Below are 24,045 nucleotides of genomic sequence, written 5' to 3' on the forward strand. Positions count from 1 at the left end.
CTGCGGGATACAGATTGGACTCGAACCCCTTTGGCACCGAGCGGGCCCAGGCATTAGGGCTAACACCCCACCATGGAGACATTCCTGTGGCATCCACAAGGGGGCAGTACCACTTAGCAACCCCACAATGTGCCACCCACTCTCCTTCCCCCCAGGCTCCCTCACCTGGTGCCAGTCCCTGCCCTCACCTGTGCCACTCACAGTCAGCCACAGGGGGGCACCCACACAGGCCCTCCCCTGCACCCATTGGTGTCACCCATGGCCCTGGGACAGCACTTCCCTCTCTCAGCAGACTGCCCCTCTGACTGCCCCCAGGTTATACCTGCCCCCAGTACTTGCCTCCTAGCCTCACTCCCAGGCTGAACTTGCCCCAGGTGGGGTTGCCATGTGGGGGCTCCGGAGGGGCCGGCTGCTGCTGCTCTTGGCTCTCGCCATCCTGGCATTCGATATTTATTTCCACCTGTGGCCAAAGCTGCTGTTGAGGATCAGTCGCGACTGTGATTGCCCTGGGCCACCCCGAACTGAGGCAACGGTTTCCTTAGCAACAGGCTCCTCTGTGGCCCCTGCTACCGCTGTGCCAGAACCCCCAAAACTTCAAAAACTCTTCTCTCACCCTTTGTACCAACCCCAGGACCCCCGCACCCCTGCCCACCGGAACCTGCTGCTCGGCTACCAGAGAGCCACGGGGAGCTACAGGAAGAGGGTAGCCCACCACAACCGGTGAGAGCCCACGGAATTGTGTGTAATACCCTCCCGGGTAGTGTGAGTGTGTAATACCCTCCTGGGTAGTGTGAGTGTGTAATACCCTCCTGGGTAGTGTGAGTGTGTAATACCCTCCTGGGTAGTGTGAGTGTGTAATACCCTCCTGGGTAGTGTGAGTGTGTAATACCCTCCTGGGTAGTGTGAGTGTGTAATACCCTCCTGGGTAGTGTGAGTGTGTAATACCCTCCTGGGTAGTGTGAGTGTGTAATACCCTCCCGGGTAGTGTGAGTGTGTAATACCCTCCCGGGTAGTGTGAGTGTGTAATACCCTCCCGGGGAGTGTGAGTGTGTAATACCCTCCTGGGTAGTGTGAGTGTGTAATACCCTCCCGGGGAGTGTGAGTGTGTAATACCCTCCCGGGGAGTGTGAGTGTGTAATACCCTCCCGGGGAGTGTGAGTGTGTAATACCCTCCCGGGGAGTGTGAGTGTGTAATACCCTCCCGGGTAGTGTGAGTGTGTAATACCCTCCCGGGTAGTGTGAGTGTGTAATACCCTCCCGGGGAGTGTGAGTGTGTAATACCCTCCCGGGGAGTGTGAGTGTGTAATACCCTCCCGGGTAGTGTGAGTGTGTAATACCCTCCCGGGTAGTGTGAGTGTGTAATACCCTCCCGGGTAGTGTGAGTGTGTAATACCCTCCCGGGTAGTGTGAGTGTTTAATACCCTCCTGGGGAGTGTGAGTGTGTAATACCCTCCTGGGTAGTGTGAGTGTGTAATACCCTCCCGGGTAGTGTGACTGTGTAATACCCTCCTGGGTAGTGTGAGTGTGTAATACCCTCAAGGGTAGTGTGAGTGTGTAATACCCTCCTGGGTAGTGTGAGTGTGTAATACCCTCCTGGGTAGTGTGAGTGTGAGTGTGTAATACCCTCCTGGGTAGTGTGAGTGTGTAATACCCTCCTGGGTAGTGTGAGTGTGAGTGTGTAATACCCTCCTGGGGAGTGTGAGTGTGTAATACCCTTCCGGGTAGTGTGAGTGTGTAATACCCTCCTGGGTAGTGTGAGTGTGTAATACCCTCCTGGGTAGTGTGAGTGTGTAATACCCTCCTGGGTAGTGTGAGTGTGAGTGTGTAATACCCTCCTGGGTAGTGTGAGTGTGAGTGTGTAATACCCTCCTGGGTAGTGTGAGTGTGAGTGTGTAATACCCTCCTGGGTAGTGTGAGTGTGAGTGTGTAATACCCTCCTGGGTAGTGTGAGTGTGAGTGTGTAATACCCTCCTGGGTAGTGTGAGTGTTGGAGTATCTGTGTAAGTACAGCTTTATCCTTATATTATCTCCTGTATAGTGAGTATGTGTGTAACACTGCTATCTATACAAGGGTAAGGGCAGATTTATCCAAATGGGCATTTAGAGCTTAATACATAATAACTCACCCACGTTCTATTCATTCCTATGGGAATTTTAGAAGCGTATTTATCAAATGGGGATTTAATTGGTTCTAACTTTCACCCATTGATAAATACGCCACTGAAATTCCCATAGGAATGAATAGAACGTGGGTGAGTTATTATGTATTAAGCTCTAAATGCCCATTTGGATAAATCTGCCCCTTAGTATGTTATAGAATTACCTTTCATAGCAACTTTTCAACTGGTCTTCATTTTTTTTATAGTTTTTTAATTATTTGCCTTCCTCTTCTTACTCATTCCAGCTTTCAAATGGGGGTCACTGACCCCGGCAGCCAAACCCTATTGCTCTGTGAGGCTCCAGTTTTATTGTTATTGTTACTTTTTATTCCTTATCTTTCTATTCAGACCATCTGCTATTCATAATCCTGTCTCTCTTTTAAACCACCATCTGGTTACTAGGTTAAATAGACCATAGCAACCTAGGTAGATGCTGAAATTCCATACTGGAGAGCAGCCGAACCCAAAGTGAAGACCAACTGCATGTTGTCTCAGAGTAGTCTCAAAGTTAATTTAAAGCTGAACACCCCCTTTACATTGTGTGACAGTGTCAGTACATAGTGAGTGTGTAGTGAGTGTGTTACTCTGGGTGCAGCAGTACTACCGGGTATCACTCACTGTACATCACAAACACACAGTATATAGAATGACTCCCACGGGGCCAAACTGCCAATATCCCTCAGGCCAGGAAGCTGTTCCTTCCTTCCAGGCATGAAAGGGTTACAGAGGGGCTGCTGCCACATAGTGTGGGAAGGGGGCATCTATGGCACAAATACAGTCTTATTCTGAATATTTTATTTGTGTGATTCTTTGTGTTATTTTTCATCTTCCCCCCTATTTCGTCTTCTGTATTAGTCCCACCACCTCTGCTGGGAGGTCACTCTCTGTATCTACCCCTGCATCTTAAGCAACACTGTTCCCTTTCAACCTCTCCTCTCTAATCTCTCTAATGTTTTAGTCCCACCACCTCCACTGGAAGGCTCTCCCAGCAGTGCCCCTGGGTGTAACGTGTGTATTGTGCTTAATGGGCTGGCATTCCCTGTGTGCCCTGCTGATTCCCTCACACTGCCAGGCAGGCATGCCAAGCTACTGCCAAGCTGTAGCAGGACAGAGTGAGGGGGCCTTGGAAGAAGGGGGGGCATTAGGCACAGGACAGAGTGAGGGGACCCTGGAATAAGGGGGGGCACAGGAGAGAGTGAGGGGACCCTGGAATAAGGGGGGGCACAGGAGAGAGTGAGGGGACCCTGGAATAAGGGGGGGCACAGGAGAGAGTGAGGGGACCCTGGAATAAGGGGGGGCACAGGAGAGAGTGAGGGGACCCTGGAATAAGGGGGGGCACAGGAGAGAGTGAGGGGACCCTGGAATAAGGGGGGGCACAGGAGAGAGTGAGGGGACCCTGGAATAAGGGGAGGCACAGGACAGAGTGAGGGGACCCTGGAATAAGGGGAGGCACAGGAGAGAGTGAGGGGACCCTGGAATAAGGGGGGGCACAGGAGAGAGTGAGGGGACCCTGGAATAAGGGGGGGCACAGGAGAGAGTGAGGGGACCCTGGAATAAGGGGGGGCACAGGAGAGAGTGAGGGGACCCTGGAATAAGGGGGGGCACAGGAGAGAGTGAGGGACCCTGGAATAAGGGGGGGCACAGGAGAGAGTGAGGGGACCCTGGAATAAGGGGAGGCACAGGAGAGAGTGAGGGGACCCTGGAATAAGGGGGGGCACAGGAGAGAGTGAGGGGACCCTGGAATAAGGGGGGGCACAGGAGAGAGTGAGGGGACCCTGGAATAAGGGGGGGCACAGGAGAGAGTGAGGGGACCCTGGAATAAGGGGGGGCACAGGACAGAGTGAGGGGACCCTGGAATAAGGGGGGGCACAGGAGAGAGTGAGGGGACCCTGGAATAAGGGGGGGCACAGGAGAGAGTGAGGGGACCCTGGAATAAGGGGAGGCACAGGACAGAGTGAGGGGACCCTGGAATAAGGGGGGGCACAGGACAGAGTGAGGGGACCCTGGAATAAGGGGGGGCACAGGAGAGAGTGAGGGACCCTGGAATAAGGGGGGGCACAGGACAGAGTGAGGGGACCCTGGAATAAGGGGGGGCACAGGACAGAGTGAGGGGACCCTGGAATAAGGGGGGGCACAGGACAGAGTGAGGGGACCCTGGAATAAGGGGGGGCACAGGACAGAGTGAGGGGACCCTGGAATAAGGGGAGGCACAGGACAGAGTGAGGGGACCCTGGAATAAGGGGGGGCACAGGACAGAGTGAGGGGACCCTGGAATAAGGGGGGGCACAGGAGAGAGTGAGGGGGACCCTGGAATAAGGGGGGGCACAGGACAGAGTGAGGGGACCCTGGAATAAGGGGGGGCACAGGAGAGAGTGAGGGGACCCTGGAAGAAGGGGAGGCACAGGACAGAGTGAGGGGACCCTGGAATAAGGGGGGGCACAGGAGAGAGTGAGGGGACCCTGGAATAAGGGGGGACACAGGACAGAGTGAGGGGACCCTGGAATAAGGGGGGGCACAGGACAGAGTGAGGGGACCCTGGAATAAGGGGGGACACAGGACAGAGTGAGGGGACCCTGGAATAAGGGGGGGCACAGGACAGAGTGAGGGGACCCTGGAATAAGGGGGGGCACAGGAGAGAGTGAGGGGGTTGGCTGAACTCTCCCTCAGCTGTTGCCATTGTGCGGGAATGAAAGAGAAATGATCCGTCAGTGGGGAAATATGTGGGACGAGAGATTTGGCTGCTGGGGCCCCGTCTCGCACTCGCGCCAACAAACATACTTTGGGCATTCTGGGAAATCCATTATGAGCGCCGCTGCCCGGCCGTGTCACCCCTTCAGCTCCAGCTCCATTGGCAAGTGGAGTCGGGAAATAGGAGGCCACCCTGTTACGGGGGCTCTGGTACTGAAAGGGTTAGAATATTCCAGAGCCTCGGCCCCATCTCCTGCGCGTTTATAGACTGGGATTTAGTCCAGCCAGGCAGCCAGAGGGTTAATTGCCTTTGGAAGATTTCATAGGATATAGGGAAAATCCATATTATAGTGTTATGGGGGGGATAGGGGCTGCCAGCTTGGGCAGGGGGGCTTCTACTTCCCCCCCCCCCCCCCCCCCCAGGTTTATATGCCTGTAACCTTGCCCTGAGCTAGGGGCCAATCAGAGCAGCAGCAATCTGGCCAATGGGGACTGGAATATCCCTAAGTGAAATGGCAGAGGCAGGGGAAGGGTTAAGTTTAGGAACACGTTGCCTTGTCCCTTTCTGATAAGCATGGGGGGGTCGTGTTTGCTCAGTGGCCCCAGCAGGGTGCAAGGTCCAACCGCTCAGATAAACCTATTTACCATCCTCTCATTCCATCTGCTCCCTGGTTGCTAAGGTCATTTGGGCCCTAGCAACCAGATAGCTGCTGAAACGCCAAACTGCAGAGCTGCTGAACGAGAAGTGAAACAACTAAACTACAAATAATATAAAATGAAGACCAATTGCAAACTGGCTCAGAATATTACTTTCTACATCATACTAAAAGTTAGCGCAACCCCTTTAACTAAGAGCCGCCCCCATCCCTCACCAACTCAGCGGTGTCTTGTTAGGGTGGGGCTGTGGGCGTGGGCAAAGGAGCCATTTTGTAGGGTCCCAGCACACAGTCAATAAGGGCCATTCTTGTGCCTGTTTGGGTCACCGTGCCCCTATTTTGCAGGAAGCGTCGGGCGCACCACGCGGCTCAGAATAGCTCCGCCCCACTGACAGAGGCCGTGTTCGATGTCAGCGCCCCCTGGCTGCAGTTCCACCTGGAGATCAGCCAAGATGCCCTGTACCCTCGGGCCAGCAGAACCGTGGAGCGGCTCATTGACTGGATGGGGAACATGACGGTTATTAGCGCCGGTAAGTACCGGGTTCCATTAGTAGAACTTATTAGGCGCCACGATTAGCAATCTGGGTCAGGAATGGGTGCAGGTAGAGTCACATGTTTGATGATGTCATAGTTCAGAGATGGGAATATGTATATATTATATAGTGAATAAACTCCCCCCTGTTGTGAACAACAGGAGGGGCTTTACTTAATATAATATACAAGTTTCAGTGAGTCATGGGACAAATGACATCACTAAGCTCCGATTATAACTGATGACATCACTACTCACTGTTTATAAGGATATAATTTACAGTTTGGTCCCATAGGGAAATAATATATACATACATATATTGTATGATGTCAGAGTTTGGGGTTAGATACAGGCGATGCCCTAATTCAGGATGAGGGATTCATACAAAAATGAATGCGGATCACATGTCAGTGTTTTGTTGGTTAAGGTTTTTATGATGTCATAGTTCAGGTAATATCGCTGTTCAGTGACTTTCCACTTTGGAATTTCAGCAGCTATCTGGTTGCCAGGGTTCAAATTTCCTTAGCAACCAGGGAGTGATATGAATAAGAGACTGGTATATGAATAGGGGAGGGTCCTGAATAGCAAAATAAGGAATAAAAAGTAACAATAACAATAAAACTGGAGCCTCACAGAGCAATAGGGTTTGGTTGCCGGGGTCAGTGACCCCCATTTGAAAGCTGCAAAGAGACAGAAGAAGAGAAATAATTCAAAAACTATAAAGAAATAAATAATGAAGACCAACTGAGAAGTTGCTGACATCACAGTTCAGACTAAATGCAGATGTAAGTACACGGGGGGGGGGGTTGTTTACGCAGGGAGAATGTGGCACGGGCGACAGAGGGGTGAGATAAGGAGGGACCCGGCCCCACATGCCAGTTCCAGACGAGGGAGTGAATAAACCGCAGCGCGATGGAGACAAAGCGCAGGAACCAGACGTGTAATTTAGTTGTGTCGGAACAGGTGTGTCAGTAACACGGTGGGGTAATTACAGTTCTGCCCCAAACTGGGCAGGATTTAACCCATTCACACACGGGAGGCCCAAAGCCAAGCCTTGAGGCACTGCGAGGGCAAATAAAGCCCAGATTAAATAGAGCATTGTTTAGTTTCATCCCACAAACGCCGGTGCCACTGTTACACACCCACGCCGGCTCTGGGAACCTGCACAGCAACCTTCATTCACTTGGCCTGCATTTCCTACAGGGTTTGCTTGCCCTTTAATCCGACCAGCACCTCCAGATTTAGACTCCATTATCTCTCCCACCTTAAGCCGCAGCCACAAGTTCCCAATGGAAATTACAGGTCTGAAATCCACCGAGAACTCCCAGTCTGCTAGAGAGATGGACCTCATCAAAGCAATGTTGCAGTTGGTCTTTTATGGTTCTTAGATTAAAGGGGATGTTAACTTTGAGTATGATGTGAGACAGTTTGCAGTTAGTCTTGATTTTTTATTTGTAGCTTTGTAGTATTTCAATAATTGTTCAGCAGCTCTACAGGTTGGGGTTATAATAGCTATCTGGTTGCTATGGTCCAAATTACCTTAGCAACCTTGGAGCGGTTTGAATGAGAAGCTGGTATATGAATAGAGGAGGGGCTGAATAGAGAGATAAGGAATAAAAAGTAACAATAACAATAAAACTGGAGCCTCACAGAGCAATAGGGTTTGGCTGCCGGGGTCAGTGACCCCCATTTGAAAGCAGTTGGAATAAGAAGCCAAATAATTCAAAATATATAAAAAATAAATAATGAAGACCAATTGAAAAGTTGCTTGGAATTGTTCATTCTATAACACACTAAAAGTTAAATTAAAGGTAAACTACCCCTTTCTCAACTGCTGCTTGGTTGCTAGGGTTATTAAGCCCTAACAACCAGCTACTAATTTAACACTGTCTGCTTACCGCAAGTATCTAGGAGTACTGCCCCCTTTAATCATTAACCAGTGATGCCCCAGGTCATGGGGATTGGATGCCAGCCTGCTGCCCTCCCCCAGTACATGCGCTGGGAGGGAAGGTGCCAAACTGGGGCACAGGCGTTGGCAGGCTACCAGGTCGGCATCTGTGTGCATATGGGGGAACTGTGGGCAAGCGATGCCTATGGGGCCTGGCACGGCCCATTCATCATTGTGGGAAACCCTACAGAGAGCCGAGTTGGCTGTGGTACCTGTGCCAACAGGTGGCGTGATAATCTGTGGCTGCCAAGGGGCATAGGTCACCCCTGGCATGTGTATGTGAGCAGCACCGCTGACTGTGGGCAAGGGTGGGTGCCTCTGTTAAAGGGTAAGTTAACCATTGATTGCAGTTATTCTTCACTGTGATGGTTTAGTGTGTGTTCCGCACTGTATCCCTCTGGCAGCCTGCGCTGTGCTAAATGTCTCCTCCTTCCCTATTGGCAGATCTCAGCCCCGACGAGAAGGCACTGAATGGGGAGTGTGACTGCAACCAAGGTAAGTGCCCCCCGATCATGTGTGTTGCACCCCAACAGTCCCAATCCCTTACATGTCTGGTTATTCCATTACAGGGGTGTGGTCAGATAATAGTATCTCTTTCCCCCCCCACCCCAATGAATCCCTTATCCCCCTCTCTTGGTAGGGAATCCCATAACCTGACTGCCCTTACAGTAAGGAGCCCCTTCCTATGCTGATGGCGAGACCCCCTTTCCTCCCCACCCCCAATGAATCACTCATTCCCCCTCTCTTGGTAGGGAATCCCATAACCTGACTGCCCTTACAGTAAGGAACCCCTTCCTATGCTGATGGTGAGATCCCCTTTCCTCCCCACCCCCAATGTATCACTCATTCCCCCTCTCTTGGTAGGGAACCCCATAACCTGACTGCCCTTACAGTAAGGAACCCCTTCCTATGCTGATGGTGAGATCCCCTTTCCTCCCCACCCCCAATGTATCACTCATTCCCCCTCTCTTGGTAGGGAATCCCATAACCTGACTGCCCTTACAGTAAGGAACCCCTTCCTATGCTGATGGTGAGATCCCCTTTCCTCCCCACCCCCAATGTATCACTCATTCCCCCTCTCTTGGTAGGGAACCCCATAACCTGACTGCCCTTACAGTAAGGAACCCCTTCCTATGCTGATGGTGAGATCCCCTTTCCTCCCCACCCCCAATGTATCACTCATTCCCCCTCTCTTGGTAGGGAATCCCATAACCTGACTGCCCTTACAGTAAGGAACCCCTTCCTATGCTGATGGCGAGATCTCCTTTCCTCCCCACCCCCAATGTATCACTCATTCCCCCTCTCTTGGTAGGGAACCCCATAACCTGACTACCCTTACAGTAAGGAACCCCCCCACCCCCAATGAATCACTTACAGTAATACGTACAAGATTTTGTTGAGACGCCAGCGCTGGGCACATACAATAAAACCATATACAGGATGTGGCACCTGTTCAGTCATTACTAATATTGGCTGTTGGTGCTGCTTTGTAGTTGTGAAGCCGAGTGGAACCCACCTGAAAGTGATCCTACAGTTCCAAGACTATGGGAAAGCCATGTTTAAGCCAATGAGGTAGGATTTCTGCCCTGTTTGGCATTCTGGGGGGGTAGGGGGGCTACTATTTTCCATGGGGAAATTCTTAACTATGTTGTTGCTTAAGCAGCTTCCCAGCAGAGCTGTTAGGGATTGGGGGGGGGGGGGGGGGGTAAGATTTGTTGATCCTATTGATTTCTATTGATTTGTTCAGATTAGAGCACTCTCTGTCCCTTTTATGCCTCACATACATTTTTTCTTAAGGCAGAGACGAGAAGAGGAAACCCCAGAAGACTTTTTTTATTTTGTGGATTTTCAGCGCCACAATGCGGAGATTGCAGCTTTCCATCTGGACAGGTGAGTCCTATAGGGTTGGGTTATGTGGCCTGCAGGTACTCGGGGTATGTCATCTCTTATAAGGGATAATGTACCCCCTACTGTAAATGATAAGGATATTAGCAGTCACTGAGGGCTTCTGTGCCCATATAAAGGCACAAGGCTGCAGGCTGAGTTATACAGGGAACTCTGAGTATCACTCATGTATTATAAGGGATAATGTACCCCCTACTGTAAATGATAAGGATATTAGCAGTCACTGAGGGGTTCTGTGCCCCCCATATAAAGGCACAAGGCTGCAGGCTGAGTTATACAGGGAACTCTGAGTATCACTCATGTATTATAAGGGATAATGTACCCCCTACTGTAAATGATAAGGATATTAGCAGTCACTGAGGGGTTCTGTGCCCATATAAAGGCACAAGGCTGCAGGCTGAGTTATACAGGAAACTCTGAGTATCACTCATGTATTATAAGGGATAATGTACCCCCTACTGTAAATGATAAGGATATTAGCAGTCACTGAGGGGCTCTGTGCCCATATAAAGGCACAAGGCTGCAGGCTGAGTTATACAGGGAACTCTGAGTATCACTCATGTATTATAAGGGATAATGTACCCCCTACTGTAAATGATAAGGATATTAGCAGTCACTGAGGGGTTCTGTGCCCCCCATATAAAGGCACAAGGCTGCAGGCTGAGTTATACAGGGAACTCTGAGTATCACTCATGTATTATAAGGGATAATGTACCCCCTACTGTAAATGATAAGGATATTAGCAGTCACTGAGGGGTTCTGTGCCCCCCATATAAAGGCACAAGGCTGCAGGCTGAGTTATACAGGGAACTCTGAGTATCACTCATGTATTATAAGGGATAATGTACCCCCTACTGTAAATGATAAGGATATTAGCAGTCACTGAGGGGTTCTGTGCCCCCCATATAAAGGCACAAGGCTGCAGGCTGAGTTATACAGGGAACTCTGAGTATCACTCATGTATTATAAGGGATAATGTACCCCCTACTGTAAATGATAAGGATATTAGCAGTCACTGAGGGGTTCTGTGCCCCCCATATAAAGGCACAAGGCTGCAGGCTGAGTTATACAGGGAACTCTGAGTATCACTCATGTATTAAAAGGGATAATGTACCCCCTACTGTAAATGATAAGGATATTAGCAGTCACTGAGGGGTTCTGTGCCCCCCATATAAAGGCACAAGGCTGCAGGCTGAGTTATACAGGGAACTCTGAGTATCACTCATGTATTAAAAGGGATAATGTACCCCCTACTGTAAATGATAAGGATATTAGCAGTCACTGAGGGGTTCTGTGCCCCCCATATAAAGGCACAAGGCTGCAGGCTGAGTTATACAGTATCACTCATGTATAATAAACCTGTCATTTATCTTCTGTCACATAAACATTGCTAACATTTTATAACTTAGGATTCTAGATTTCCGGCGAGTTCCGCCAGTGGCCGGCCGACTTGTGAACTTGACCAGTGAGATTTTGAAAGTAACGGCAAATGAGGACCTGGAATGGGTATTCTTTGTTTCACCCGGTACTGCTTTATTTATATCAACACTTTATTATTATATCATGTAATGTAGCCATGTATCTCATATAGGCCAGCACGGCTTCCTTCCTGCTGCCTCTGCCTATAAGGGGGAAGACACACGGAGCTACTTGTAGCAGCTACAAAAAGCTAGAATATCCCCTGCCATAGACAATACTGAGAATTGCCCCTGCTAAAACACATGTAGAGACAGTTATCAGTAAATGATCAGCATTGTCTGAGGACCCACGGAGCGGTTCAGTTGCCCGCTACAAAATGCCTTTCCACCGGTAACAATAGGAGCTGCCAGTGGAAAGGCCAATAGGAGCTGCCGGTGGAAAGGCCAATAGGAGCTGCCGGTGGAAAGGCCAATAGGAGCTGCCGGTGGAAAGGCCAATAGGAGCTGCCGGTGGAAAGGCCAATAGGAGCTGCCGGTGGAAAGGCCAATAGGAGCTGCCGGTGGAAAGGCCAATAGGAGCTGCCGGTGGAAAAGCCAGTAGCAGCCGCTGTGGAAAGGCCAATAGGAGCCGCTGTGGAAAGGCCAATAGGAGCCGCTGTGGAAAGGCCAATAGGAGCCGCTGTGGAAAGGCCAATAGGAGCCGCTGTGGAAAGGCCAATAGGAGCCGCTGTGGAAAGGCCAATAGGAGCCGCTGTGGAAAGGCCAATAGGAGCCGCTGTGGAAAGGCCAATAGGAGCTGCCGGTGGAAAGGCCAATAGGAGCCGCTGTGGAAAGGTCATTGCATCGCTTCAGTATTGTGAAGTTGCGCAACGTTTCCTCCTCCAGGAGGAAACAATAGGAGCTGCCAGTGGAAAGGCCAACAGTCACCGGTAACAATAGGAGTCGGAGGTGCAAAGGGAATCACATTGCTTCGTTATTCTGAAGTTGTGCAGAATAATGGCCTATGCACCGGCGACTCCTAACGGCCTATGCACCGGCGACTCCTAACGGCCTATCCACCGGCGACTCCTAACGGCCTATCCACCGGCGGCTCCTAACGGCCTATCCACCGGCGACTCCTAACGGCCTATCCACCGGCGACTCCTAACGGCCTATCCACTCCTAACGGCCTATCCACCGGCGACTCCTAACGGCCTATCCACCGGCGACTCCTAACGGCCTATCCACCGGCGGCTCCTAACGGCCTATCCACCGGCGACTCCTAACGGCCTATCCACCGGCGACTCCTAACGGCCTATCCACCGGCGACTCCTAACGGCCTATCCACCGGCGACTCCTAACGGCCTATCCACCGGCGGCTCCTAACGGCCTATCCACCGGCGACTCCTAACGGCCTATCCACCGGCGACTCCTAACGGCCTATCCACTCCTAATGGCCTATCCACCGGTGACTCCTAACGGCCTATCCACCGGCAACTCTTAAGGTCCCCATACATGGGCTGTTCCGCTCTCTTGGCGATGTAGCCAAGCGAGCGGATCTTCTCCCGATGCGATATTGGGAGAATCCAGGATAATTTGATTGTTTGGCCAAACGATCGAATTATAACGAGGGGCATAGCAAAAGTCGGTCCGGGACTGCATCAACGAGCCGATGCAGTCTCCGATCCAACTAGATTTTCTAACCTGCTGATTTCAGGCCAGATATGGGTCGGGCAGGCCCGTCGGTAGTGCCCATACATGGGCCAATTATCTGCCGAATTGGTCTAAGGGACCCATATCGGCAGCTAGAATCGGCCTGTGTATGGGGACCTTTATTGTTGCCAGTGACTCCTACTAAGTAGCTCCATGTGTCTTCACCCTAAGACTTGTGCAGGCAGTTGCATAGACAGGAGCACGGAATGGGTGGCTGCAAACCCAGCCTGCGCCCAGAGGGTTAATCCTTTGTCTCTAGACTCCTGTGTATTTTGCCAGCGTCTGGCATCTCATTTACTGCTGAGGCTTCCAAACGCCTTGTGCAAGCACCATCAGCTGATTCTGAAAATACAAACAGTCCTGTTTGAGCTGCAAAGTCCTTGTCAGATGGATATTTGCTCATGTCGGACAGCAGCGTGACCTGAATGTGGAACAGGAGCCTCCCCCGGGCACTGAAGCTGCCATGTTTCTTTGGCTGACTTAATACAGCTGCACTCCTGCTCCTGCTCCTGCACTCATAGGGGCCACTTCACCAATAATTGTAGAGTTAAGCATCTTACATTATATAGTGAATAAAGTGCCCCCTGTTGTAACATATAGGGATATTATAAGTCACCGAGGAGTTCCTTATAATATATAGTGAATAAAGTGCCCCCTATTGTAACATATAGGGATATTATAAGCCCCCGAGGGGTTCCTTATAATATATAGTGAATAAAGTGCCCCCTATTGTAACATATAGGGATATTATAAGTCACAGAGGAGTTCCTTATAATATATAGTGAATAAAGTGCCCCCTATTGTAACATATAGCGATATTATAAGCCCCCGAGGAGTTCCTTATAATATATAGTGAATAAAGTGCCCCCTATTGTAACATATAGGGATATTATAAGCCCCCGAGGGGTTCCTTATAATATATAGTGAATAAAGTGCCCCCTATTGTAACATATAGGGATATTATAAGTCCCCGAGGAGTTCCTTATAATATATAGTGAATAAAGTGCCCCCTATTGTAACATATAGGGATATTATAAGTCACAGAGGAGTTCCTTATAATATATAGTGAATAAAGTGCCCCCTATTGTAACATATAGGGATATTATAAGCCCCCGAGGGGTTCCTTATAATATATAGTGAATAAAGTGCCCCCTATTGTAACATATAGGGATATTATAAGTCACAGAGGAGTTCCTTATAATATATAGTGAATAAAGTGCCCCCTATTGTAACATATAGGGATATTATAAGCCCCCGAGGGGTTTCTTATAATATATAGTGAATAAAGTGCCCCCTATTGTAACATATAGGGATATTATAAGTCCCCGAGGAGTTCCTTATAATATATAGTGAATAAAGTGCCCCCTATTGTAACATATAGGGATATTATAAGCCCCCGAGGGGTTTCTTATAATATATAGTGAATAAAGTGCCCCCTATTGTAACATATAGGGATATTATAAGTCCCCGAGGAGTTCCTTATAATATATAGTGAATAAAGTGCCCCCTATTGTAACATATAGGGATATTATAAGCCCCCGAGGGGTTCCTTATAATATATAGTGAATAAAGTGCCCCCTATTGTAACATATAGGGATATTATAAGTCCCCGAGGAGTTCCTTATAATATATAGTGAATAAAGTGCCCCCTATTGTAACATATAGGGATATTATAAGCCCCCGAGGAGTTCCTTATAATATATAGTGAATAAAGTGCCCCCTATTGTAACATATAGGGATATTATAAGTCACAGAGGAGTTCCATGACCATATAAAGGGACAAGGTCGAAAGCCAAGTGCTTTTATACAGGTCATGTAACGCCGAGGTGACTTCTAATATCCTCATATTTTACAACAGGGGGTACTTTACTTATTATAATATACAAGTTTTAGTGAGTCATGTGACAGAAATGACATCACTAAGCTCCGATTATAACTGATGACATCGCTACTTACTGTTTATAAGGATATCATTTACAGTTTGGTCCCATAGGAACATGACCCGACTATATATTACAGTTCCCCTAATCTTTTACACGTGATACCCAGGCTGATTAGAAACCAGTACAGACTGCAGCATGCCCCTGTGCTAATTACAGATCAGCCAGGTGTTTAGTGCACAGGTGTATGCTAATAATGCTAGGCACAGCACTGCAGTACAGCAATCCCTTCCTTGTGTCTCCCCACAGCCAACAACGTGTGTTTGTTTGCCAAGTGCCCATATACCTGTAAGACGGAATACGCCGTGTGCGGCAACCCCCACATGCTAGAGGGCTCGCTCTCGGCCTTCCTGCCGTCCCTTAACCATGCACCCCGGCTTTCTGTCCCGAACCCCTGGATAAGATCCTACACCTTCGCTGGGAAGGAAGAGTAAGTTACACTTTTGTATTGGCACATACATTAGAGCAGTGCTGTCCCACCTCTGTGGTACCGAGGGCCAAGTCACACCGGGCCATTTAGTTGCCAGTTCCCAGAGCTGCTACACTACTGGTTCTGTTTTATAGCAATAACGTTGTCTTACTCAAAGCCAGATAAGAACATCTACATTCCAAATGGGTTTACTGCAACCATCTGGGTAGCAACACGCAGAACCCAGGAGAGAATAAATCCCTGAGCAGTGTATCTCCTAACAATAAGGATCGGGTCCAGTAGAGTCTGAATCAAATGAGTTTATTATTTTTTCCAAATATTCTTATACCTGTATAATAATAGAGTTTGGGCCTAGGGGGGACCGACCCATAAACACCTCATTGCCATTAGTACAGTTTGGGCCTAGGGGGGACCGACCCATAAACACGTCACTGCCATTAGTACAGTTTGGGCCTAGGGGGGACTGACCCATAAACACGTCACTGCCATTAGTACAGTTTGGGCCTAGGGGGGACTGACCCATAAACACGTCGGTGCCATTAGTACAGTTTGGGCCTAGGGGGGACTGACCCATAAACACGTCGGTACCATTAGTACAGTTTGGGCCTAGGGGGGAACCGACCCATAAACACGTCGGTGCCATTAGTACAGTTTGGGCCTAGGGGGGACTGACCCATAAACACGTCGGTGCCATTAGTACAGTTTGGGCCTAGGGGGGACTGACCCATAAACACGTCGGTGCCATTAGTACAGTTTGGGCCTAGGGGGGACTGACCCATAAACACGTCACTGCCATTAGTACAGTTTGGGCCTAGGGGGGACTGACCCATAAACACGTCACTGCCATTAGTACAGTTTGGGCCTAGGGGGGACTGACCCATAAACACGTCACTGCCATTAGTACAGTTTGGGCCTAGGGGGGACTGACCCATAAACACGTCGGTGCCATTAGTACAGTTTGGGCCTAGGGGGGACCGACCCATAAACACGTCGGTGCCATTAGTACAGTTTGGGCCTAGGGGGGACTGACCCATAAACACGTCGGTGCCATTAGTAGAGTTTGGGCCTAGGGGGGACCGACCCATAAACACGTCACTGCCATTAGTACAGTTTGGGCCTAGGGGGGACTGACCCATAAACACGTCGGTGCCATTAGTACAGTTTGGGCCTAGGGGGGACTGACCCATAAACACCTCACTGCCATTAGTACAGTTTGGGCCTGGGGGGACCGACCCATAAACACGTCACTGCCATTAGTACAGTTTGGGCCTAGGGGGGACTGACCCATAAACACGTCGGTGCCATTAGTACAGTTTGGGCCTAGGGGGGACCGACCCATAAACACGTCGGTGCCATTAGTAGAGTTTGGGCCTAGGGGGGACCGACCCATAAACACGTCACTGCCATTAGTACAGTTTGGGCCTAGGGGGGACTGACCCATAAACACGTCGGTGCCATTAGTACAGTTTGGGCCTAGGGGGGACTGACCCATAAACACGTCGGTGCCATTAGTACAGTTTGGGCCTAGGGGGGACTGACCCATAAACACGTCGGTGCCATTAGTACAGTTTGGGCCTAGGGGGGACTGACCCATAAACACGTCGGTGCCATTAGTACAGTTTGGGCCTAGGGGGGACTGACCCATAACACGTCGGTGCCATTAGTAGAGTTTGGGCCTAGGGGGGACTGACCCATAAACACGTCGGTGCCATTAGTAGAGTTTGGGCCTAGGGGGGACCGACCCATAAACACGTCACTGCCATTAGTACAGTTTGGGCCTAGGGGGGACTGACCCATAAACACGTCGGTGCCATTAGTACAGTTTGGGCCTAGGGGGGACCGACCCATAAACACGTCGGTGCCATTAGTACAGTTTGGGCCTAGGGGGGACCGACCCATAAACACGTCGGTGCCATTAGTACAGTTTGGGCCTAGGGGGGACCGACCCATAAACACGTCGGTGCCATTAGTACAGTTTGGGCCTGGGGGGACTGACCCATAAACACGTCGGTGCCATTAGTACAGTTTGGGCCTAGGGGGGACTGACCCATAAACACGTCGGTGCCATTAGTACAGTTTGGGCCTAGGGGGGACTGACCCATAAACACGTCGGTGCCATTAGTACAGTTTGGGCCTAGGGGGGACTGACCCATAAACACGTCGGTGCCATTAGTACAGTTTGGGGCCTAGGGGGGGACTGACCCATAAACACGTCACTGCCATTAGTACAGTTTGGGCCTAGGGGGACTGACCCATAAACACGTCACTGCCATTAGTACAGTTTGGGCCTAGGGGGGACTGACCCATAAACACGTCGGTGCCATTAGTACAGTTTGGCCTAGGGGGGACCATAAACGTCGGGCCATTACAGTTGGGCCTAGGGGGACTGACCCATAAACACGTCACTGCCATTAGTACAGTTTGGGCCTAGGGGGACTGACCCATAAACACGTCACTGCCATTAGTACAGTTTGGGCCTAGGGGGGACTGACCCATAAACACGTCACTGCCATTAGTACAGTTTGGGGCCTAGGGGGGACTGACCCATAAACACGTCGGTGCCATTAGTACAGTTTGGGCCTAGGGGGGACTGACCCATAAACACGTCGGTGCCATTAGTACAGTTTGGGCCTAGGGGGGACCGACCCATAAACACGTCGGTGCCATTAGTACAGTTTGGGCCTAGGGGGGACTGACCCATAAACACGTCACTGCCATTAGTACAGTTTGGGCCTAGGGGGACTGACCCATAAACACGTCACTGCCATTAGTACAGTTTGGGCCTAGGGGGGACTGACCCATAAACACGTCACTGCCATTAGTACAGTTTGGGCCTAGGGGGGACTGACCCATAAACACGTCGGTGCCATTAGTACAGTTTGGGCCTAGGGGGGACTGACCCATAAACACGTCGGTGCCATTAGTACAGTTTGGGCCTAGGGGGGACCGACCCATAAACACGTCGGTGCCATTAGTACAGTTTGGGCCTAGGGGGGACTGACCCATAAACACGTCGGTACCATTAGTACAGTTTGGGCCTAGGGGGGACTGACCCATAAACACGTCGGTGCCATTAGTACAGTTTGGGCCTAGGGGGGACTGACCCATAAACACGTCGGTGCCATTAGTACAGTTTGGGCCTAGGGGGGACTGACCCATAAACACGTCGGTGCCATTAGTACAGTTTGGGCCTAGGGGGGACTGACCCATAAACACGTCGGTGCCATTAGTACAGTTTGGGCCTAGGGGGGACTGACCCATAAACACGTCGGTGCCATTAGTACAGTTTGGGCCTAGGGGGGACTGACCCATAAACACGTCGGTGCCATTAGTACAGTTTGGGCCTAGGGGGGACCGACCCATAAACACCACTGCCATTTGGGTCTATGGGTACTGACTCTCCTTTCTGTGTAACAGCTGGGAAGTGAATCCGTCCTACTGTGATTGGCTGAAGCAGACTGAGCCTTACACCAATAGGAAGAGGCTACTGAACATGATGGATCTGGCTATATTTGACTTCCTTATAGGTACCGGATTTCCTGTATCATCCGATTCTCTAATATCCCATGATGCAACACTATTAACCCCCTGCTCCCTGCACTCCCTAGGAAACATGGATCGGCACCACTATGAAACATTCAGCAAATTCGGAGATGAGGGATTTATGCTCCATATGGACAACGCCAGAGGGTAATGTGATTGGAACCCACAGCCCCGTATCAGTAGCACATTCTCTATCCCCCCCCCCCCCCCCCAGATACTGGTTCCGCGGCCCAAAATAAGAAAAGTATTAGGGGGCTGTGTTAGGGTTGGGCCAGCTGTGCCCGTGTCGCTGAGCATTGTGGGAAATGGATGCATGTAACCCTCCGAGCTATAGAGTCAGGCACGTGCTTCTGTTAAAGGGCCGGTACCAGCAGAGTAGACAGAACCCATTTGGAGCAGTTGAGTCGGGTGCTGGGTTGTATCTGTGACCCAAACGCATGATTGTGTCTTCTCTGTCGGTGCCGCAGGTTCGGACGCCACTCTCACGACGAGACGACCATCTTGGCCCCCGTGTACCAGTGCTGCCTGTGAGTCTCTTTAACCCTTTCATCAGCCCTCCCCTTGCCTGTGGCCACACCCCTGTTACTATGAGCCCTTTCATCAGCCCTCCCCTTGCCTGTGGCCACACCCCTGTTACTATGAGCCCTTTCATCAGCCCTCCCCTTGCCTGTGGCCACACCCCTGTTACTATGAGCCCTTTCATCAGCCCTCCCCTTGCCTGTGGCCACACCCCTGTTACTATGAACCCTTTCATCAGCCCTCCCCTTGCCTGTGGCCACACCCCTGTTACTATGAGCCCTTTCATCATCCCTCCCCTTGCCTGTGGCCACACCCCTGTTACTATGAGCCCTTTCATCAGCCCTCCCCTTGCCTGTGGCCACACCCCTGTTACTATGAACCCTTCCATCAGCCCTCCCCTTGCCTGTGGCCACACCCCTGTTACTATGAGCCCTTTCATCATCCCTCCCCTTGCCTGTGGCCACACCCCTGTTACTATGAGCCCTTTCATCAGCCCTCCCCTTGCCTGTGGCCACACCCCTGTTACTATGAGCCCTTTCATCAGCCCTCCCCTTGCCTGTGGCCACACCCCTGTTACTATGAACCCTTCCATCAGCCCTCCCCTTGCCTGTAGCCACACCCCTGTTACTATGAGCCCTTTCATCATCCCTCCCCTTGCCTGTGGCCACACCCATCTGTTTAACCCCCTCACTCCCATCATCATGGTCTTATTGCATGAGTCCAATGAAAGCCAACAGCTGATTGGTCTCTGTGCGTGAGGCAGACTTACCCTTTATTCCCACATAACCCCTAGAGTAGGGATAAGTTTGGGAGGGTAGCACTTACTAGAATCTCCTGCTTTTGCCCCAGGGTAAAGGAAGACACGTGGTTACGGCTGAGACTGCTCTCCAGGCCGGAGTACAGGCTGAGTGATGTAATGAGGGAGTCTCTGAGCCGAGACCTACTAGAGACCGTCCTAACGGAACCGCACTTGTTGGCTCTGGACAGGAGGCTGCAGAAAGTGCTGCAAGTGGTGGAGGAGTGTGTGCAAAAGCACGGAGAGGGGTCGGTGATAATGAAAGAGGGGGGGCAGCAGGCAGCAGCCACAGGTGCCCAGCAGAGGGCAGTATAGAGCCAGAGATGGCTGTGTGTCTATAGACTCTACCAGCAGCCGCCGGGCCTCGTGCCCCGGTACTTATGTCCTTCTTCATTTTGGAAAGTGCAAACCGTCTGGGAAAGGGATCTCCGGCTGTGCCGGCTCATTGCTCCATGTAGGCACCGCCGGGCCAGACACGCACTGGAGCCATTTACCCTCAGACTTTAATATTCAAATCTTTTTGCCAACATTTGGCACCTTCCCTGTTCCCATTATCGAGGCAGTGGGAGCAGAAAACTGGCAACTAAATGGCCCGGCTTTGCTGATTGGCCCAACTGGCAGGGTCCGGGAATGAAGACTGTGAATGTGGGAATATTCTGTCAGCCCACAATTCCTGCTGTTTTGCATAGAAAGGGGGTGGAGCTTTGGCCTGTGGTTGTGCTCTCCCCAATATAAATGTACATTGTAATGTGTCTATAAATAAAGGCCCATCACTGCAACTGAACCCGAGCCCATTGCTTTATATCCTCATACTCCTTCTATTCACACAGAACTGCACTGTATGGAGCCTATGGCATCTCCTGAATGATATTCCCCATTTATATATTCTGGGCACACAATAAGCTGTACCCCCATACTGTACTGTCTAAGGGAAACACTATGGCACCCCCTACCCATATGTATAAATACAAATATACAGAGAGGGAATGTTCTGGGCACACAATAAGCTGTACCCCCATACTGTACTGTCTAAGGGAAACACTATGGCACCTCCTACCCATATGTATAAATACAAATATACAGAGAAGGAATGTTCTGGGCACACAATAAGCTGTACCCCCATACTGTACTGTCTAAGGGAAACACTATGGCACCCCCTACCCATATGTATAAATACAAATATACAGAGAAGGAATGTTCTGGGCACACAATAAGCTGTACCCCCATACTGTACTGTCTAAGGGAAACACTATGGCACCTCCTACCCATATGTATAAATACAAATATACAGAGAGGGAATGTTCTGGGCACACAATAAGCTGTACCCCCATACTGTACTGTCTAAGGGAAACACTATGGCACCTCCCTCCCATATGTATAAATACAAATATACAGAGAAGGAATGTTCTGGGCACACAATAAGCTGTACCCCCATACTGTACTGTCTAAGGGAAACACTATGGCACCTCCTACCCATATGTATAAATACAAATATACAGAGAGGGAATGTTCTGGGCACACAATAAGCTGTACCCCCATACTGTACTGTCTAAGGGAAACACTATGGCACCCCCTACCCATATGTATAAATACAAATATACAGAGAGGGAATGTTCTGGGCACACAATAAGCTGTACCCCCATACTGTACTGTCTAAGGGAAACACTATGGCACCTCCTACCCATATGTATAAATACAAATATACAGAGAGGGAATGTTCTGGGCACACAATAAGCTGTACCCCCATACTGTACTGTCAGGTTTATTTCAGTTCATTATCTCCCAGATACTTGAGCCGTGACCTTTACATTCTCCGACTTGAGAACAATACAGAGATTAGCTAAGAGGATAGGAATTGGCAGAACCCTATCAGCAGAACTGGAATCCTCTCTCCTTTCCCAGCTGTAGCAGTGAGAGCCAGAATGACAGCACATTGGGCGCAATAACAATATAATCCGGCTCCTTGTCTCATTACTCGCACACTGTGTATCTCCCCCCCCCCCCCCAGTTTGTGCCATTTACACTCCCCCCCCCCCCCCCCCCCAAAAAAAAACCAGGCAGAATCTAAGAATTAAAATCATTTTTATTGCTCGACCTGCATTTTAGGAGAGATCTATAACAAAAGGAATATATATTTATATATATTTATATATTTGAGCACATACAGTAATGAGACCGATATAGTCAGGTACAATACAAAAATGGTCCTCTCTTTAGTGACTATACTGTGACTCTCTAGGACACGAGAACTGAGGAGTCGCGAATGGGGGCGGGGCTTGTGGAAGCAAAAAAAAGGCAAAGTAACAAGAACTATACAGATTGGTGATTTCAAAAACATCTTCCCGTCGCACGCGGGTGTGCACACATGGAAATAAAGCCGTGTTATTCAATATTCATCTTCACGCGCTTCTACGAGAATAAAGGCAAAGCTAAAACCGCGCACGTGTGTGTGTGAATCTTACAGGACAAGGATATAAAAATGCAGACGAGACGGCAGAAATGAGACTGTGAGGAATCGGCGCGACGGCCGCTGCAGCGCCCCCCGCATGGCGTTACTAAGGATCCCACGTGTTAAAACTCAGCCTTTATTTGGATCTTTAAAAACCTAAAGGAGACTCTACTCCCGGAGGCCCCACTCTCTACTCCCGGAGGCCCCACTCTCTACTCCCGGAGGCCCCACTCTCTACTCCCGGAGGCCCCACTCTCTACTCCCGGAGGCCCCACTCTCTACTCCCGGAGGCCCCACTCTCTACTCCCGGAGGCCCCACTCTCTACTCCCGGAGGCCCCACTCTCTACTCCCGGAGGCCCCACTCTCTACTCCCGGAGGGAGGCCCCACTGGGAACAACTTCCACTTGAGTTCTATTAAAGGGGTGGGTCACCTTTACGTTATGGAATAGACCATTCTGAGCAACTTGTCTGGTTGCTATGGGTTACTAGACCTAGTGTTAAAGGGGTGGGTCACCTTTACATTATGGAATAGACCATTCTTAGCCACTTTTCAATTGGTCTAGGCAGGATTTAGCGCTTTCTTGTTTGAATGCAATCTGGTTGCTATGGGTTACTAGACCTGGTATTAAAGGGGAGGTTCACCTTTACTATGTTACAGAATGGCCAATTCTAAGCAACTTTTCAATTGGTCTTCATTATTTATTTCTTATGGTTTTGAATTATTTTCCTTTCTCTTCTGCCTCTTTGCAGCTTTCAAATGGGGGTCACTGACCCCGGCAGCCAAACCCTATTGCTGTGAGGCTCCAGTTTTATTGTTATTTTTACTTTTTCTTACTTACCTTTGTATTCAGGCCCTTTTCTATTCATATTCCTGTCTCTCATTCAAATCACTGCCTGGTTACTATGGTAATCTGGACCCTAGCAACCAGAGAGCTGCTACATTTAAAATTAAATATTTCAAAAACTACAAATAATAAAACATAAAGACTAATTGCAACTCTCTACATCATACTAAAAGTTCATTTAAAGGTGAACAACCCCTTTAATTAAACCTGGAACGCCACGCAGAGTCTTTACGCCACAGTCGGGGGTAACTACGAGCCACTCCTTCAGCCCGACTGACCTTCTCTTTACCGACCACTAGAGGGCGCCGGGCGGTTGTGCAAATGATTCCCCACAGTGCCAAAGCTGAAAAGCAGCGAGTACCTAAAATCACGGAGAATAAAGCAAAATCTGCACGTGACGTGGCAGGATGAACCCCCAAAACCACCCCTTACACCCCAACCAAGTCCAGCGCAGGATAATAGCTCAAATGCCCATTTCTGCTTAACGGCTGGAAACCTCGGCTTCGGCAGACGCGACACCAAAC

General features: G+C 50.0%; 1 protein-coding gene across 1 annotated transcript; it reads left to right on the top strand.

Annotated features, from left to right (window-relative positions):
- The first annotated feature begins 361 nt into the window (after nucleotides 1-361).
- fam20a (family with sequence similarity 20 member A) lies at nucleotides 362-21,010 on the top strand. The gene is made up of 11 exons (NM_001126969.1): nucleotides 362-720; nucleotides 5,849-6,033; nucleotides 8,428-8,478; nucleotides 9,477-9,555; nucleotides 9,781-9,873; nucleotides 11,298-11,413; nucleotides 15,188-15,368; nucleotides 18,786-18,895; nucleotides 18,977-19,058; nucleotides 19,379-19,438; nucleotides 20,280-21,010. The coding sequence occupies exons 1-11, from the start codon at nucleotides 386-388 to the stop codon at nucleotides 20,539-20,541; spliced, it is 1,554 nt and encodes a 517-aa protein (NP_001120441.1). The 5' UTR covers nucleotides 362-385; the 3' UTR covers nucleotides 20,542-21,010.
- The last annotated feature ends 3,035 nt before the right edge of the window (nucleotides 21,011-24,045 follow it).

Source organism: Xenopus tropicalis, chromosome 10 (genome assembly GCF_000004195.4).
Source record: "Xenopus tropicalis strain Nigerian chromosome 10, UCB_Xtro_10.0, whole genome shotgun sequence".
Lineage (NCBI taxonomy): Eukaryota > Metazoa > Chordata > Amphibia > Anura > Pipidae > Xenopus > Xenopus tropicalis.

Coding starts and splice junctions, on each gene's coding strand:
- fam20a (NM_001126969.1), top strand. CDS start 386: ATGTGGGGGCTCCGGAGGGGCCGGCTGCTGCTGCTCTTGGCTCTCGCC. Junction 8,479..9,476: donor GGAGTGTGACTGCAACCAAG/GTAAGTGCCCCC, acceptor GCTGCTTTGTAG/TTGTGAAGCCGAGTGGAACC. Junction 9,874..11,297: donor GCAGCTTTCCATCTGGACAG/GTGAGTCCTATA, acceptor TTTATAACTTAG/GATTCTAGATTTCCGGCGAG.